Here is a 17487-nt window from a genome sequence, read left to right on the forward strand (position 1 = left end):
TCAGGGCGGAGGAGGGAGAAGGAAAAGGGCGCTTCGTTTTGGGGGGGAGATGGGGGTCTTCCTCCGCTGGCCCCCCCTGATCCTGGGGGCGGCTGTCCACCTGCTGCTGCTCCTGGACTGCGCAGGTAAGGACTGTGGGGTCTGGGGCGGGGGGAGAAAATAATCCCTTCCCAAACATCTGTTTCCCAGACCTGGCTTGTTTTGTATGCCGTCCGGGGCAGGGACCGCGTCACTCCTGGGCTCGGGGCTCAAGCAAAGACCAAAACAAAGCTTGAAGGTGTTGGCAGGATTAATGGGGGGGAAGTGACTCGCCTGTCCCGCCCCCCGCAGCTTCGTGTTGACTCTGATTTGTGTGTGTGTGTGTGTCTGTGTCTGAGAGAGATACAGATACAGAGTCTTCGCTCGTCTATTTTTTTACCTTCCTTCTTCAATCTAATCTACGGTAACCCTCAGCCGCTCTAAAAACTCTGGAGACCAGCCTGGGGGTGGGAGCTGGACGCGTGTAGAGCTGACTTCATTGCGGGGTAAACGTCTGAATAAGGGGTCCCCACCCGCAATTCCCCATGTTGTGTTGTTCAGGAGTTCCCTTTCACAGCCACATTCATCCCCAGGTTCTTCTGCTTTACAGTTGTAACTCCCCCAGTCTCCCCCACCAAGAAAACCCCTTTCCTGTTGCCTGTCAAAATTCCTAAATCATTCAGGGGGCTTCTTTCTGCCATTTCTGTACAGCCCCTTGTGCACGAAGGGCACAAACAACTCCTTAGAAACAAAAGGGGGCCCCCACCCTACAGCCCGGTTCCCCTTGAATACCCCTCCTTTTATATTCTCCCCCCCCCCCAATTCTCCTTTTGGGGAGAATTCTCCTTTTGGGGTTGTTCTCTGTTTAACTGAAAAAATGTATATCCTGCTGGATTGTGGTATGAACTTATTGATTTACAGGAGATAGTAAAATAATAAAAACAGTTTAAAACATTAAAAAATAACTAAAATTAGCATTGAGAGGTCAAAACATGTCAGCATTTGCCTGTCTGGATAGGGTTGTCCAAAGAAAAATGTTTTAAACTTTTGTGAGACAAGCGTATTCTTCATGGGAGAAAGATCTGGAGATAGCAGCAGGGCATTTTTCTGAGTGGGAAGGGGGAATAGGGTGTTGAGATTATTTTTGAATTCTCCTTGACCCCTGCTGTTTATGAGATGAGGGAGATAAGATTTGTTTTGCATTCGGATCCTATCTATGGAAGAATATGATTATCTAGTTTGGGTTGGTTGGTTATTTTCTTATGTTTGTGATTCCTCCCCCCACAAAAAAAAATATTGTTTGCTTTTATAGTAAATAGTTTTTGTGCTTCTCTAATGGAAAATGGTATGAATATAATACTAGCATTTGTTTAATAGTTGCTTGTGCATACAAATTCTCCTGGCAAATAGAAGGGCAAGAAATGGAGGCAGTGAGAGATTTTACTTTCTTGGGCTCCATGATCACTGTAGATGGTGACAGCAGCCACGAAATTAAAAGACACCTGCTTCTTGGGAAAAAAGCAATGACAAACCTAGACAGCATCCTAAGAAACAGAGACATCACCTTGCCAACAAAGGTCCGTATAGTTAAAGCTATGGTTTTCCCAGTAGTGATGTATGGAAGTGAGAGCTGGACCATAAAGAAGGCTGATCGCCAAAGAATTGATGCTTTTGAATTATGGTGCTGGAGGAGACTCTTGAGAGTCCCATGGACTGCAAGAAGACCAAACCTCTCCATTCTGAAGGAAATCAGCCCTGAGTGCTCACTGGAAGGACAGATCCTGAAGCTGAGGCTCCAATACTTTGGCCACCTCATGAGAAGAGAAGACTCCCTGGAAAAGACCCTGATGTTGGGAAAGATGGAGGGCACAAGGAGAAGGGGCGACAGAGGACGAGATGGTGGGACAGTGTTCTCGAAGCTACAAACATGAGCTTGACCAAACTGCGGGAGGCAGTGGAAGACAGGAGTGCCTGGCGTGCTCTGGTCCAGGGGGTCACAAAGAGTCGGACACGACTAAACGACTAAACAACAACAACAACAACAACAAATTCTCACAGTAACTTTAAGCTTTGAGAACTAAAGAGTAAGACCTGTTATTTCTCTCTTGAACCCTCTCGATATGGGGGGGGGCTGCCCCCTCACTGTGCTACAGGGCTGGGCAAAGGGTGGTGGAGACCCCTGCTTCCTTCAGATTCCTCCTCATTTTGTGGCTCTTTGTCTCCCGACCACTGAGCAGGACTGCCTGTGTTGTTTAGCCAGATGCCACAACCAGAGGCAGCCTTGCTCTGAGCTCTTGTGGTTTGAAGTGGGGGAAGCCCTCGTCCTAGCAGGGGGTGTGGCGATCACACAGGGCCCCCGGATGTTTGACCGTCTATTGATCCCTGTGCCACCACTATGATTGCTTCCCCGCTGCCACCAACCCGTTTCAGGTGCACATGGAGTCCAGACAGTTGTTAACATTAAATCAAATAAGCAAGTTTATTTTATAAGCATTAACAAGTTTATGGTTTCAGATAATTTTTCTTGTCAGTTTCTTAATCTTATTTTCTTTTCTGACCTATACCTTCCTAATACCTTCTAACTGATTATCCCAACTGTTTAACTGACTTCTCTCAACAGATTCTCTCACTCTCTCACATCAACCTAGCCCAACCCACAGACTTAGCCTCCCTCTTCCTTCTCTAACTCCCGACTGACTTCTCAACAACTCCAACTCCTCCCCTTGGGTTCCCACTGGCCTCTTCACACTCATTTAACCCTTTCCTTATGACCCAGCAGGATGTCACCTAGGAGGGCAAATGCCACAGGGGGCATCTTAGAGGTGGATCCCATTTGATCTTGCCTGAAAGGAAACTGAGCGGGAGGGAGGTAGCAGAGTTGACACACCATCAAGGCAGGGGCAGAGCTACCTGCTCTGGCACCTGGAGTGGGGGGGGGCTAGCTGGGTCTGGGGGTGCTGAAGCCCTTCTTTGTGTGCTCTGCCTCCTCCTCCAGAGATCTAGAGAACAGGGCCTTCTCTGCAGTGGCTCCCCCTCTGTGGAATGCTCTTCCCAGGGAAGTTCACCTGGCGCCTTCATTATACACCTTTAGGCGCCAGGCAAAAACGTTCTTTTTTAACCAGGCCTTTGGTTGATTTGATCAACACCCTATGCCCTTTAAAAATGTGGGGGGTTTTTTGGGGGGGTGTTATTGCATTGTTGTTTTTATTTTGATTGAATATTTTGTGGTTTTAGATTTTGATTTCGTTCTGTGAAGCGCCCTCAGATCTCTGGGTATAGGGTGATATATAAATAATAATAATGATTATGATAATAATACATCCCATTTTGCTGCTTGAAACAAAGAGGAATTGCACTTCCCCCCTTAGCACTGTGCCCCCCAATTTCCGCCATGGAAATGCCCCATCTCTCACTGAACTCAACTCGGCTTCTCTCCGTCCAGGGGTGTGTGTGTGTGTGTGTGTGTGTGTGTGTGTGTTGCTGTGGGGCTGCCTCCTGGCCAGGCCAGCTCTGGATATGATGCTGAAGCCTCTGCCTCCAATCTCTCCCCAAGTCTTTGTTAGTTGTTCCTGTGGAGACTCATTAGGCCCCCTGGTGGCCAGAGCTGGTGCAGCCTGTGGGAAAGTGAGCCCTTTTGGGGATAAGAGGTTCTTCCTTTGCCACACTTGCCCCCTTCCTGTGTTCGATCTCGTGAAGGGGCAAGTGTGGGGAAAGGGGATGTGGGGCCACATGTTGAGACCTGGCCCCAAAGTTGCATTTGCCCTCCTGCCCCTGCTATCACAGTGGGGCCTTCTTTTTCAAGTGGGGAACCCACTCTGTGGGTGGCAGCTCAGACCATTGAAAGATTGCAACACTGAACCATTTAAGCACCAATTATAAAAGGTGATCCCGGAAGGATCCTGGGAATCACAGGCCAATTAACTTGACACCTGTCCCTGGAAAACTGGTGGAAACTCCCAGCTTGGATGCATTTAACCTGAATGATTTGAGCTTATGCTGTTGAGAGGTGGCCTGCTGGAATCACACAAATTATATATGCAGCAGGCAGAGAGCTCTTTTTGTGCAAGGTTTTCGCGAGATCCTGTGGGGCTCTCCTGAGTTCCCATGAGATCTTTCCAAAGCCTTCCAGAGCCCAGGAAGCAAGACCCAGGTCAGACCTGTTCAGCGCATGGCGCCAGAGGGTCAGGTGGTGGACGACTCCAAGAGAGTGGCTGAACTATGCATGTTTCTGCATATATGAGCCACCCCCAGAAAAGAAGAAGAGCCTGCCTCAGGCCAGGGTCCAGCCTAGTCCAGCACCCCTTTCTCACAGTGGCCTCCCAGATGAATGGGATGCTGAACTAGATGGGCCATTGGTCAGATCCTGCAAGCTCTTCTTTGTGCACATTACAGTAAGTCTGTGAGATACTATTTTTTCATATTTAATATTCCACTTCTCTTCCTCCATGTAATTCATGGCAGCACACGAGAGGAGGGAGGGCAGAGGGGCAGAACTTGACATCTGGGGGGGGGGGAGCCCTTCCTGAGTCCCTGGGGAGCCACTCCCAGTCAGGGCAGACAACTCAGTGCTACCTGGACCAGTGGTCTGATGAGGCAGCTTCCTGTTCTCCCAATATATGGATTTTGCTTCGTCTGGTCTCCCCTCCATCCGCGTACCAGACCTGAGCCTGCTTAGCTTCCATTCGGTGCCTGCATCCTGAGCCTACACACAATGTTGTGGGAGCTCTCATCAGCTTGGCGCTTGCAAGTGGGGAGCAATTCCTGCCCCCTTGGCAAAAAGGGAGGGGCTGGCCTCTCTCTCCCCACATGGAGCCTCAGCAGAGACATGGAGAGATTTAGTGCTGCCTGGCAGAGCTTTTTCTCGCCCTCTGCTCCATGGACTATTGTTGTTGTTACTTGTATTTATATCCTATCTTTTCCTCTTCCAACTCTCTGATTCTTAGGCTTCCTCTGCTCTGCCTCCTCTGTGTTTAAGGGCAGGTCTACAAACTCCCCCAAACCCGGCTGAACTTTGGATCTCCTAATTTAGGGCAGCAGGATTAGGCTGCTGCCTTCATCTGCAGGACCCCTAACTCTCTGCCCCCTTTTTTTCTCCTTTCCAGGCTCCACTTCTCACTCCCTGCGCTACTTCTACACAGCCATGTCTGAGCCTGGCCAGGGGCTGCCCCAGTTCATTGCTGTGGGGTATGTGGATGACCAGCCATTTGTTCAGTATGACACTGACAGCAAGAAATATCTGTCCCTAGTTCCCTGGATAAAGAAGGCGGAGAAGGAGGATCCTCAGTACTGGCACAGGGAGACTCAGACACTTCAGGGCTCTGAGCTGGTGTTCAGGGTGGATCTGCAGACTCTGCAGAATCGCTACAACCAGAGCGGAGGTGAGTGGAAGGCAGGAGAGGAACAGAGTCAAACCTCTCCCTCCCCCCCATAACGTTTCCTCCAAGGGCAAAAATTACAGGGAGGGGGCTGCTGGGAGGAAAGGAAATGGAGGGTGGGGGTCTCCACCAGGGCAAAGGCATCTCCCCTTCCCTTAATGAAGTTATTAATGGGGGCTGGGAAGGTATGGGGTGGGGGGGGGGACATAGAACGAGACTTGAAGGGCAAAGACACCCCCCCCCAGTATGACACTCTCTGGACCTGCACATCCTACCCAGGAAATGTCTCCATTGCCTGCGCTTCCTTCCACACTGGGCTTGGCTTAGGCCTTTTGAGGTGGGAATCTGTCTAGTTCATTTTCCTCTTGAGAGGGGAAGAGAAGGGTGGGATCCTGAGGCTGAGACAAGCAAGCCTTGAGTTCTGGTCCTGCTTAAGGAGAAGCCAGCTGCCCAGACAGAGGTGCTGATTGGCTGACCCTTCTGACCATCACCAAGCCCCTCCCTCTCCCTGGCACAGTGTTGAAAGAGAAGCCTTTTTAACGAACACAAATGGACTGGGTTTTGGGGGTCAGAGTGGCAAATACATGGTTAAAACCATAAGCACTGGGGCTGCCATGTTTAACTGTCCTGTGTCCAAAAGGAGCATTAGGCCAGAACTGGATCAGGGCCCATTAATATCAGAAATAATCTGCTGTCTAAGCACTTTGGGTTGTGTTATTTTGGGAGTTTCACCCTGTCTGATTTTAGTTGGAAAACGTGTGGCCAGTTACCTGGGAGGGAAGGAGCCCCAGTGAACTCTGTGGGACTTGCTTCTGAGTAAACCTGCATAAGATCCCACATCTCCAGCATTTATTTCACATCTGTACTTAACTTTATTCTCTAATGGTCTGCACTTAGGGACCCTTTAGAAAGGTCTTTCACTCCCTTTGTCCAGTTATGGTGATTTCTGCCTCCTTCCTCAACCAGCCTTGGAACTGTTACGACAGGAATCACTAAACTCAGTAAAAGTTGGTAGACCTCTGGCCAAAGCCTCTTGGCACACATTTTTGCTTTTTAAACTTCCTTCTGAAATGAGTCAAACGATGTTAGTCCCTATGAGATGTTAGTTGTGTGAAAGGAGCCAGCATGCTGGAAGGGTGGGGGGAGGCATTTGTGTTTAGCCCCAAAGTTGAGTGACTCCCCCCTCCAATTGCAATTTTGGAGCAGAACTTCAGAAGTGGGAGAGATCTCTATGATTTTGCACCTTTCCAGGCTTCTATGTGATACGGAAGGGGGGTGCCTTCCTTCACCCTTCCGCCGGTCACCAGAGGGTCCGAGGCGATGACCTCAAGGGCACCCAGCCCTACATTCACCCCTCAGCCCCCACACCGTTGCACAAGCACCCCAAGCCCCAAAATTAAAGTGCCTTTCCCTTTTCCACACGGGCAAAATAAGCCCAAACTCTTAAGCCTCTTTCTCTTAAGCCTCTTTCTTGCTCCATCTTTATCGTGGGTAGACCGTATCAAACTGTATCCCCCATTCGTTTCAATGGCTGTGTTCTACCCAATCAGAACCATGCATTCGCTTTGCAGAGCTAGCTCAGCGAGCTCCTGCACACCTCATTTAACCTCTTGACAAGCTGCTGACAGCTCCCCGCTGGGAGAACAATGGAAGCGAAACTCGTGAACCCATAAAAGTGTCAAATCTTGCAACAATGTATCTATTTTGTTTCCGACTTCAATTATCAATATAAGAATGGACTAAAACGGACTAAAAACTTCTAAAATTCGTATAAAATCAACCGCAGCTCCGATTTCCTTGGTTTTGGTGTCGATCAACTCAGTTTCTTCAGGACTCCATGACACCTCCTCTGCCTCCATAATCCCTTGAGCGAGGAGTCACGTACTCAGGAAGACCCTAATCCAGTCAAATCACTCTGCCCAACCTTTCCTCCGGGCAATGCCAGGTGGCAGACTTTACATACCTGGACTATTGTCTTCTCATCACCGGTACTCAGGAAGCACTTATCCACGCATATCTCCAGCTCTGCATATTCCCCCTCCCTCCTCCATATGTTAATCTGTGTAACCCAACCTCTCTTTAAAATATTCATGATGTAATCTGTGTAACCCAACCTCTTTCTAATGTATTCATGATGTAACTATGATGTATTTTGCATTGTATTCTGGGACATGGAGGGAAGTTTCAAAAACTCATGTCACCCCTTTCTCGCTGTTCAATCTCGCCTTGAACCTGTTGCGCAATAAACTTGGATCTTCTGCAGCTTGCTCCTGTCTCCGGCTGAGCTCATTTTCCTGCGCAGGGACCCGCGGACTTAGTCCGAGGAGCTGGGTGGCAGAGCAGCCTCGCACCCAGATTTTACCGTAACATATGCTTCCTCACTACCTAAGCAGGCTCCCTGCTTCAGGACTTTAGCCCTGCCCCTAACAGCACCAAAGGTTTCCCAGCACTAAAACAATAACTGAGGCGATGAGGGGGGGCAATTAAAGGGGGGCTTCATAGGCTCAGGATTGTAGCGTTTCCCTCAGTGAACGTGTTATGTGGATGAGCCTTCAGAAAGATACAGTGCTGGTTGATTTTTCTCCCCTCTGACTGCTGCCTCTTCCCTGAGTCTCAGGCAAATAAATCCTTTTTCCTGGACTCTTTTGATGATGGGGGGAGGGGCTGCTCTGACCCCCCTTGACCTTCTGGGCCTCTTCTGGTCCTTCCAGGGATCCACACCCTTCAGCAGATGTACGGCTGTGAGCTGAGTTCAGACGGGCGCAAAGGAGGGTATTACCAGGGCAGCTATGATGGCAGAGACTTCATCGCCTTCAACAAGGAGACCCTCACCTGGACGGCAGCCGAGATGGAGGCCCAAGTGAGCAAGAGGAAGTTGGATGCTGAATTGGCCAGGAACCAGTACACGAAGCAGTACCTGGAGGAGGAATGCATTGAGTGGCTGAAGAGATACCTGGAGTACGGGAAGGAGACTCTGCTGAGGACAGGTGAGGGGGAGGGGGGCTCAGTGGGGCAGTGTCCCTACAAATCCCCCCCCCCCAGTCTTCCTTTCTGAAAGTAAACACTTTTCTTGGTGGGGGAGGCAGAAATAAGTTTGGGACTGGGAGGAGAAAAGGGGTCACTTTAGAGTATGATTGGGGGGGAGAGATGCTTAAAAACAGGCCCCCATGCCCCTTTGGCTAGAATAAGGGATGGCAAAAGACAAACAGGAGGAGGGGGCAAAAAGAAACAGCAGGGAAGTAAAGCAAAATGCATTTTAAATTCAGTAAAAAAAAAAAATGAAATGGGCAGATTAGAGGTGGGATACAGAACAACCTTCTGCCTTTACACTTGGGTAGGGGGAAAGTGGGGCAGATTGATGCAGAAAAATCCACTCTCATATTTTATGTCCCAAAATGAGCCAAATAATTTAAAAAATATTGCTTTATGCATGGCATAACTAATCAATATTATAATAGCAATCAAAAGAACCATTAAAGTTTGAAGATAATGAGAATATAATGACTTGAGTAGAAAATGGGTTTTGTATCATTCTGCCCCACCTACGGGGCACTTTGATACAGTGGATGGGGCACTTTGATAAAAAGAGTAAATTGTATGAGAATGGTAATTATTTACAAAAAAAAAAATTAAAAACAATTTTTATTGTGAGAGATCATAATCAGCCCTTTAAAAAGTATAAGAACTCACATTAGGTAGTCAAAAAATAGTAATTTAAACAAAATGCTTGTAATTTAAACAAAATGCTTATTGCACATTATATCCACTGAAGTCAAAAGAAAAAGTATAGAGATGATGTTCGAGATGTGTCCTTTGAGAAATTTGGTTTTGGCAACTGCAAAACAACATCCTTGAACTCAATGCTTGCCTTATCTTCTACAATGGGGAAGACAAACATACAAGATCCTGGATATTTCCTGAGATAAGACACTTGATAATCGGTCATATTATATTTAGAAATGACTTTGGCTACGTAGTAAACAACAGTTTTTTTCTTTTCAAATTTCATAGGTAGGAAATTAGTTTAGAGATTTCTTGTAAACTTGTATATTGGGGCACTATTGTACACGAGCGGGGCACTTTTAGAGTGTATCAAAGTGCCCCAACACACATTTTCAGAAAACTAACAATTTCTAATAAAACCACTGAACTTATTTTAAAAATCGTGTGTAATCCTGATTGAGTGGGATAATTTACCTTCGGTATTTTTAAATCTTAACTAAACGATGAAAAGCAGCATTGGAACACTTTAACATTTCATGTAATTTTTTAGTTGGCCGCGCTAAAAAGTATTTAGAACTAAATTAATTAACCTTTTTTAAAATAGAAAATGTGTGGGGAGCCATGAAATATGGATGCAGCCCCCTCACTAAGTCTGTAGTTTAGCCACTCGTGGCCTAGAAGTAGAAAACCAGCACATACTGAGAGAGTATGGAAATTCCCTCTTCTACCTTCTTATATTATTTATTTGTGAGGAATTTTACTTTTTTCCATGGGGAACATTCAGAAGTGTCATCTTCCCCAACCCCGTGCCTTGAAATGGTACAGTCCACTCTTCCGCCTTCAGGAATCTGGCTCAGGTGCCAATCAAATGATCAAGTGTTTTGACTGGCTTTCTTCCTGTCTCTATTAGCTTTGCTGATACTAACATTAATTGAAAATGAAATAATTCTAGCACCCTTGCTTTTTGAGGAATGACACATAAGTATTAGCCGTGTTTAGAGAGATCTGAGCAAATTCATCTATGTGGGCCTGGTGATAATTCACCCCAAAGACACTGAGCATATTTGTTGAGGTTGAGGATTTCACCTCAAAAGCCACAATGAAGCGTTTTCAAGGGTGACAACGTGCAAAGGAGGCTGGGAATCATCCTCTTTGGGATGCAGGTTCTGCTGAGGACAGGTGAGGGGGGGAAGGGGAGGACTTGTTTTGGGTTTTTGTGGGGAAAGGGCTTGACCTTCCTTCCTTCCTGCTCCCCCCAGCAGAGTCACATCCCCTCCTAGACCGGAGTTTCCAGTCCAGGCACTGCAAAGTGGGTGGGATCCTGGAACAGCCCCGTCAGACAACAGCTACCCAGGGAGCCAGTTTTTGAACAAGGGTTACATTCTGTGAATTGTGCCTAAAGCCAAAATTGTGTATAGTCAAAACACATTGGATTCAGACGCCCGCCTCCTCCTTTTGGTTTTTAGAATATTTTTGGCAAGTGCGTAAAGCTGTATGTGCTCAAGTTAAATGTGCGTAAGTTGCTGGCTTACTGGGCCTCCTGGTCTGCCCTTTCCACTCCAGGGGAGGCTGCCGTGGAGAAGGGAGATGGGCCCTTTCCAACCTCAAGGGACCCTTTCAGGGCAGGCGGGAGAACTAGAAAGGAGCTCTGTCTTTCCCAGGGCTGTTGGCTTTGTTCACTAACTATTGGGCTGAAAAGTCCCGGAGAACAGAGAGCAGCGAGTCCAGGATTTCTTCCCCCTCGAGAGAGAAACCAGGATCAGTTCATGACTTGCAACTTGGAAGGATCTGAATGCATCCCACTATTGGGGACCTGGTGAAATTTGCCCCCTCAGCCTAGAGGCAGCTCCATAGGACAATCTTGGAACCACAAGTTGTCATGTTTGAGTAGTGCTAGAGCTTTATCGGGATGATAAATTAATTTAATTTGTACCAATCCTCCCTCCCAAAGGAGTCTGCTTTGGTAAACATCTAAAAACAGTTCCAACATAGACACAGACTGGGGAAGATCCCAAGGGAGGTTGAGGAATCCCATTTATTCACAGTTAAATTAAAAATATTTCTGCAGATGTGAGATTCTGACTAGGTTGCCCCTTGGGTCCCTGCTCCTCTGCTCTTAAAAAATACAGGATTCCTCCAGGCTCCCGTTGTGGATGTCTCTCTGTTAACCCCAATGCGGCCCTTTTTGCAGAGGCTCCGGTGGTGAAGGTGACCAGGAAGGCAGACTATGACGGCCTGGAGACCCTCGTTTGCCAAGTCCACGGCTTCTACCCCAAGGAGATTGATGCCAACTGGGTGAAGGACAGGGAGGTCTGGCAGGAGGGCACCCTCCGAGGATTGGTTGCCCCCAACTCGGACGGGACCTACTATCTCTTGCTCAGTGTCCAGATCGACCCCGAGGAGAGGGAGCGCTTCCGGTGCCGCGTGGAGCATGACAGCCTGGAGAAGCCTCTGGACGTGGCCTGGGAGAAGGAGCCTGGTGAGAGACAGACAGACAGACAGACAGGAGGGGAAGGAGTGGGCTCTGGGAGGGGGATTTCCACCCAACTCCTCAGATGGGGAACCCCAGTTGGATCCTGTCTATGTCTCTGGAGGGAAGCAGCTGAATCGGAATCTGTAGATTTCAGCAGAGATGCAGCCTTTTCTGGCAAGTGTCTCATAGGCCTTAAACTCAAATTGGATGTCGTAGCTGAAAACTGGCCGTCACCTTTTTGCCTTTAAGCCCAAGTAGTTGTGATGTCTAAGAATGTGGGCACATATTTTACTTCTTCAAAATCAAACTTACAGTCACTGCGACTGAAAAAGGAGCAACAAACTTAAAAGAGGGAGTCCCAGAGTGACACTACTTCACAGTGAAAAAGATTCTCACTCGCTCTTCCTCACAAGCACGCCCAGCTACAAAAACTGATATTCATGCCCACTCAACCCAAACACTCACACACCGCTGGGAAGAGCAAGCAGAAATTTTAATAACAACGCTCGTCTCTTATACTCCGCCAGGAAAGCTGTGCCTGCAGGAACCAAAGCAGAATGTCTAAGAGCAAGACTCCCTTTTCCCCAGCAGGAGCACATGAACGCACATCCCCACCAACACCTAAGACTCCTTTTCACAGGCAGGCAAGCATGAATTAATAATAATAATAATAATTAATAATAAATTTTATTTATATCCCGCCCTCCCCAGCCGAAGCCGGGCTCAGGGCGGCTAACAACAATAAAATAGTACAACATTCTAAAATCATTCATTATAAAATTAATTCAAATCAAATTGATGGCAACCATTGGGCTATAGATTCTGTGAAGATTGCCAAAGGAGGGAGTCAGGCTGTGCCCTGACCAAAGGCCTGGTGGAACAACTCTGTTTTCCAGGCCCTGCAGAAAGATGTCAAATCCCGCAGGGCCCTAGTCTCTTGTGACAGAGCGTTCCACCAGATTGGAGCCACAGCCAAAAAAGCCCTGGCTCTAGTTGAGGCCAGCTTAACCTCTCTGTGGCCTGGGACCTTCAAGATGTTTTTATTTGGAAGACTCGCTAACCCGGATTAGCGTGATCGACTAATGGCGGATTCCCTCTGAGCTCCGGAGGGAATCGGCTCCGTAGGATTGGGTCTTGCCGCTGCAGCGACGCGGGGACCCTTAAAAATCACAGGCGGGGAAGCCTGTGAACCTGGTGACTCGGCGGGCACCATTTGCGCCCCCCCGACCCGTGAAGTAGCCTTTTTAAAGGCTTCGGAACGGGAGACGGGGTGAGTGGTGCGGTGCTGTGAGTCGACTGCTTCTCCTACGGAGTGAAGCTGCATGCCATGGTCGGAGAGCGCTGACTTCTTCTTGTGAACAATTGGACCCTAAAGCAGCAACCCGTGAGTAGTACGGAAATTGGACTTTTAAAGGAAAATTTTTTGTTGAATTAGGCACGATCGGGGAAGACGTAAACAGGAAGTCCGTCTCCCCGTCTTATAAATAATCTAAAGCAAGGACTAACTAACTAAGGTCGAGAGGATTTTTTCCTTCTTATTGGGCAAAAGATATTAATTTCACAATTTGGCAGTTTAAGTAATTTCTACTGGAGGACAAGAGTTAATTTTTGGAGCTGAAGTGTCACCCCCCCCAGACCCGGGAGTGATCCGCGAGAAAGCCTGTTGGAGAGATATTGAAGAGCTTGACAGCTGTCAAACTAGCTGTCAAGACGGAAAAAGCAATCTTTGTTTTCTATCTCTGTTGGATATATTTGTTACAATTTGGTTATATTTTGTGGAAAACAAGGAAGAACTGATACAAACTAACTTGATTTTTGGATTTGAACTGGATGGAATACTAAGTAACCAAAATCCCTCTAGAGGGGGTTTTGGGACATTACAAGAATGGCTGAAGGAGGGAAAACTCAAGCTAAATTGGACAGAATTTTCTTTCTCTTGGGAAAGTTACAAGGCCAAATTGATGTTTTGGCTACTAACATTGCAACCCTGGACTTAACAGTAAACAAGTGCATTGAATTTGATAAGGATTTGATCCAGGAAGTTCATGCAGCTGGACAAGAGGAGAAAGTTGAGAACTTTGAGAGTGTGGAGAAAGAGACATATGTTGTTTCTGAGGAAAGGGAAGGAGGAGATGTGGTGTTGCAGACGACAAAGGAGAGCCAGAGTCCTGACATGATGGCTACAAAGGAAAATAAGAATTGGATGATGAAAACTTGGTCTAAATTGGAGACTGAAGAATGGAGAGATCTCTATATGTGGAGATCTGAAGATCTAAGGATTACAAATTTGATCAAGGTGAAAGCTGGAGCTTTGGGGACATTTGGATTTGAAAGGAGTAAGAAACAAGATTTGGGCTCCACTTTTAAGTATGGTGGTCTGGCTGGAGGAAGCATTGCCCCCATTGGATTAGAGCATCTCCGAGATCTGGTGTTTAATATTAAGGACTATCAAAAAATCTGGCAGAGAGGAACTGAGAGACAGTTAAGGGCCTTGGATGTGAGATCTCCAGGCTGATAGCAGACTAAGACTGATGGACTTGTTGGGGATTGAAACCGGGAAAGGGGATGGGGTGGGGTTTGGGGATCCAAAGGGTGTATAAATATAATTTGTCTTTTTCTTTTATTCTGTTTTGATATCAGTATGAAAAGTGGGGAATTCGTGGAAAGGAATTTGGGTCGACTTTCTTAAAAAGGATTTAAGAATGAGGACTGAGGTATAAATTTTGAGGTTTATAAGGTAAAATTGGTTTTTTAAAATGAATTAAGTATAAAAAAGGTTAAAAACTGGGGATAAGAACTTGTTGGATTTACAATTCAAATGGGAATATAAGAAGGGGAGGTGTGGGGAAGTCAGGGAAAGATGTTATTGAAAATAAGGTTTGCAAATTGTATATGTTTTTAATTTTTCTTTTTGTTTTTTCTTTTTGGCTTTTTAAAATGGAAAATTCCTAATAAATATTTAATAAAAAAAAGATGTTTTTATTTGAAGACCGTAAGTTCCTCTGTGGGACATACCAGGAGAGACGGTCCCGTAGGTACGAGGGTCCTAGGCTGTATAGGGCTTTAAATGTTAAAACCAGCACCTTAAACCTGATCCTGTACTCCACCGGGAGCCAGTGCAGCTGGTGTAGCACTGGGTGAATGTGATCTCGCAGTGAGGACCCCGTAAGGAGTCTCGCCGTGGCATTCTGCACCCGCTGGAGTTTCTGGGTCAGTCTCAAGGGCAGCCCCACGTAGAGCGAGTTACAATAATCCAGTCTGGAGGTGACTGTCGCATGGATCACAGTGGCTAGGTAAGGAGAGAGGTAAGGAGAGAGGTAAGGAGCCAACTGCTTAGCTTGGCAGAGATGAAAAAATGCCGCCTTTGTTATAGCTGCAATCTCGCCTCCATGGAAAAGGAGGTGTCGAAGATTACACCCAAACTCTTAACGGGCGGTGCTGGCACTAATTGCAACCCTGCAAGAGATGGGAGTTGCCCCCCCCCATCCCATATTGCCCTGTCCCAGCCAAAGGACCTCTGTCTTTGAAGGATTTAACTTCAACCGGCTCCCACGTAACCATCCAGCCACAGCTTCCAAACATCTGATCAGTGTGTCTGGGGCCGAGTCAGGATGGCCATTCATCAACAGATAGAGTTGGGTGTGATCAGCATACTCATGGCAACCCAGCCCAAAACTCCGGACAAGCTGGACGAGGGGGCGCATAAAGATGTTGAAAAGCATCGAGGAGAGTATTGCACCCTGAGGCACTCCACACACCAAGGAGTGACGCGATGACAATTTCCCCCCCCAAGCGCCACCCTCTGTCCCCAACCAGAAACGAGCACAGCCATTGAAGGACTGTGCCCTGGATCCCCACGGTGGCAAGGCGGTAGTCCAGGAGTTCATGATCGACCATGTCGAAGGCCGCTGATAGGTCTAGAAGAATCAGCAGCCCTGACCTGCCTCAATCCAGCTCCCTGCGGAGATCATCTGTTAGGGCAACCAGAGCCGTCTCGGTCCCATGACCAGCGCAGAAGCCGGACTGGAATGGATCCAGAGCCGATGTTTCATCCAGAAACCCACAAAGCTGTTCAGCAACTACTCTCTCAATCACCTTACCCAGGAACGGAAGATTCGAAATCGGGTGGTAATTGGATAAACCTAAGGGACGCGGGTGGCGCTGTGGGTAAAAGCCTCAGCGCCTAGGACTTGCCGATCGAAAGGTCAGCGGTTCGGCAAAGGAAAGAGGTGGATTTGCCCGCCAGACTTTAAACTTTACTATGAATCAGCAACTTTTTGCTGATTGAAAGAATGGCTGCTTCTGGAAAACACAGACATTTTGGATTTAGAAGGTTTCAACAATGTATTTGGATGGCATACATATCTGTGGTATGATAAGGTCAAAGCACATAAAGCATTTAAAAACCATATTGTCAGGAAAGCATTGTTTAATGTTTGGATAAGATATAAGGACTTGTTGGAAAACAAAACCCCAAGGTGGCTGTCACCAATGGAAGCGAAAGCTCTGAAAAAGCTCAATATGGAGGTCAAATGGCCGAAATATTGGGAAATTTTGGAACAAGATGGAGATAGACTGAAACTGCAGAGTTTTGAGAAATTAAATAACAAAGTGCGAGACTGGCTTCATTATTATCAGATAATGGAGGCATATAATTTGGATAAGAAAATTGGCTTCCAGGTGGAAAAATCAAAATTAGAAACAGAACTGTTAGAACCCAAAACTAAGATTTTGTCAAAGATGTATAACTTGCTGTTGAAATGGAATACTCAGGATGAAACGGTGAAATCTGCTATGATTAAATGGGCTCAAGATGTCGGACATAACATAATGATGGCTGGCTGGGAACAGTTATGGACCACAGGTATGAAGTTTACGGCATGCAATGCCTTAAGAGAGAATATTATGAAAATGATATACAGGTGGTACATGACCCCAGTCAAGCTTGCAAAAATCTATCATTTGCCCGATAATAAATGTTGGAAATGTAAAGAAACTGAAGGTACATTCTTTCACCTTTGGTGGACGTGCCCAAGGATTAAGGCTTTCTGGGAGATGATTTATAATGAATTGAAAAAGGTATTTAAATATACCTTCTTGAAGAAACCAGAGGCCTTTCTCCTGGGCATAGTGGGCCAATTGGTGTTAAAGAAGGATAGAACTTTCTTTATGTATGCCACAACAGCAGCAAGAATACTTATTGCAAAGTATTAGAAGACACAAGACTTACCCACTCTGGAAGAATGGCAGATGAAGGTGATGGACTACATGGAATTGGCGGAAATGACTGGCAGAATCCGAGACCAGGGAGAAGAGTTGGTGGAAGAAGATTGGAAGAAATTTAAAGACTATCTACAGAAATATTGTAAAATTAATGAATGTTAGAATGATGTTAGAATGAAGTTAGGTGGTTTAAGCAGTAATGCTATAAAGGTGTATGTAAAAATGGATTGATAACAGGTGAAAATCTAAAGTTATAGTATATTAAGTTAAAGGATTAAGAGAAAATAAAGAGGGAAAGAAATTGCTGAATTAACCAATTGAATTGGAATACAAAAAAGGGAGGTATGAGGAGGTCAGGAAAATAAGGATATGAATGTAAGCCATGGAAAGATTGATCTATTTTTTTTAAAGTGTTTTTTATTCTCTTATTCTGTATTTTGTATTTTTCTTGTATTTTTACTTCTGTCTTTTGTTTTTGTTTTTCTTGTTTTTATGTAATTCCTTTTTCTGAAATTTTAATAAATATCATTTAAAAAAAGAAAGAAAGGAAGGTCGGCGGTTCGAATCCCCGCGGCGGGGTGCGCTCCCGTCGCTCAGTCCCAGCACCTGCCAACCTAGCAGTTCGAAAGTACCCCCGGGTGCAAGTAGATAAATAGGGACCGCTTACTAGCGGGA

General features: G+C 46.4%; 1 protein-coding gene across 4 annotated transcripts in view; it reads left to right on the forward strand.

Moving 5' to 3' along the window:
* The window catches only part of LOC308580963 (class I histocompatibility antigen, F10 alpha chain-like), a 54309-nt gene continuing 36822 nt past the window's right edge, over positions 1–17487 (forward strand). For 3 of the 4 annotated variants that reach the window (XR_014004859.1, XM_081183318.1, XM_081183317.1), the window contains exons 1-4: positions 1–125; positions 5121–5396; positions 8105–8380; positions 11308–11595. Coding sequence is in view for 3 of the 4 variants with exons in the window: in XM_081183318.1 (XP_081039444.1) it covers positions 50–125; positions 5121–5396; positions 8105–8380; positions 11308–11595 (916 nt within the window). In the remaining variant the exon portion in view is untranslated. Of the gene's footprint in view, positions 126–5120; positions 5397–8104; positions 8381–11307; positions 11634–17487 lie in introns of all 4 variants that reach the window. The other variant, XM_081183319.1, reaches the window with a different exon arrangement.

The sequence above is a fragment of the Podarcis bocagei genome, assembly GCF_964188305.1.
Source record: "Podarcis bocagei genome assembly, chromosome: 2".
Lineage (NCBI taxonomy): Eukaryota > Metazoa > Chordata > Lepidosauria > Squamata > Lacertidae > Podarcis > Podarcis bocagei.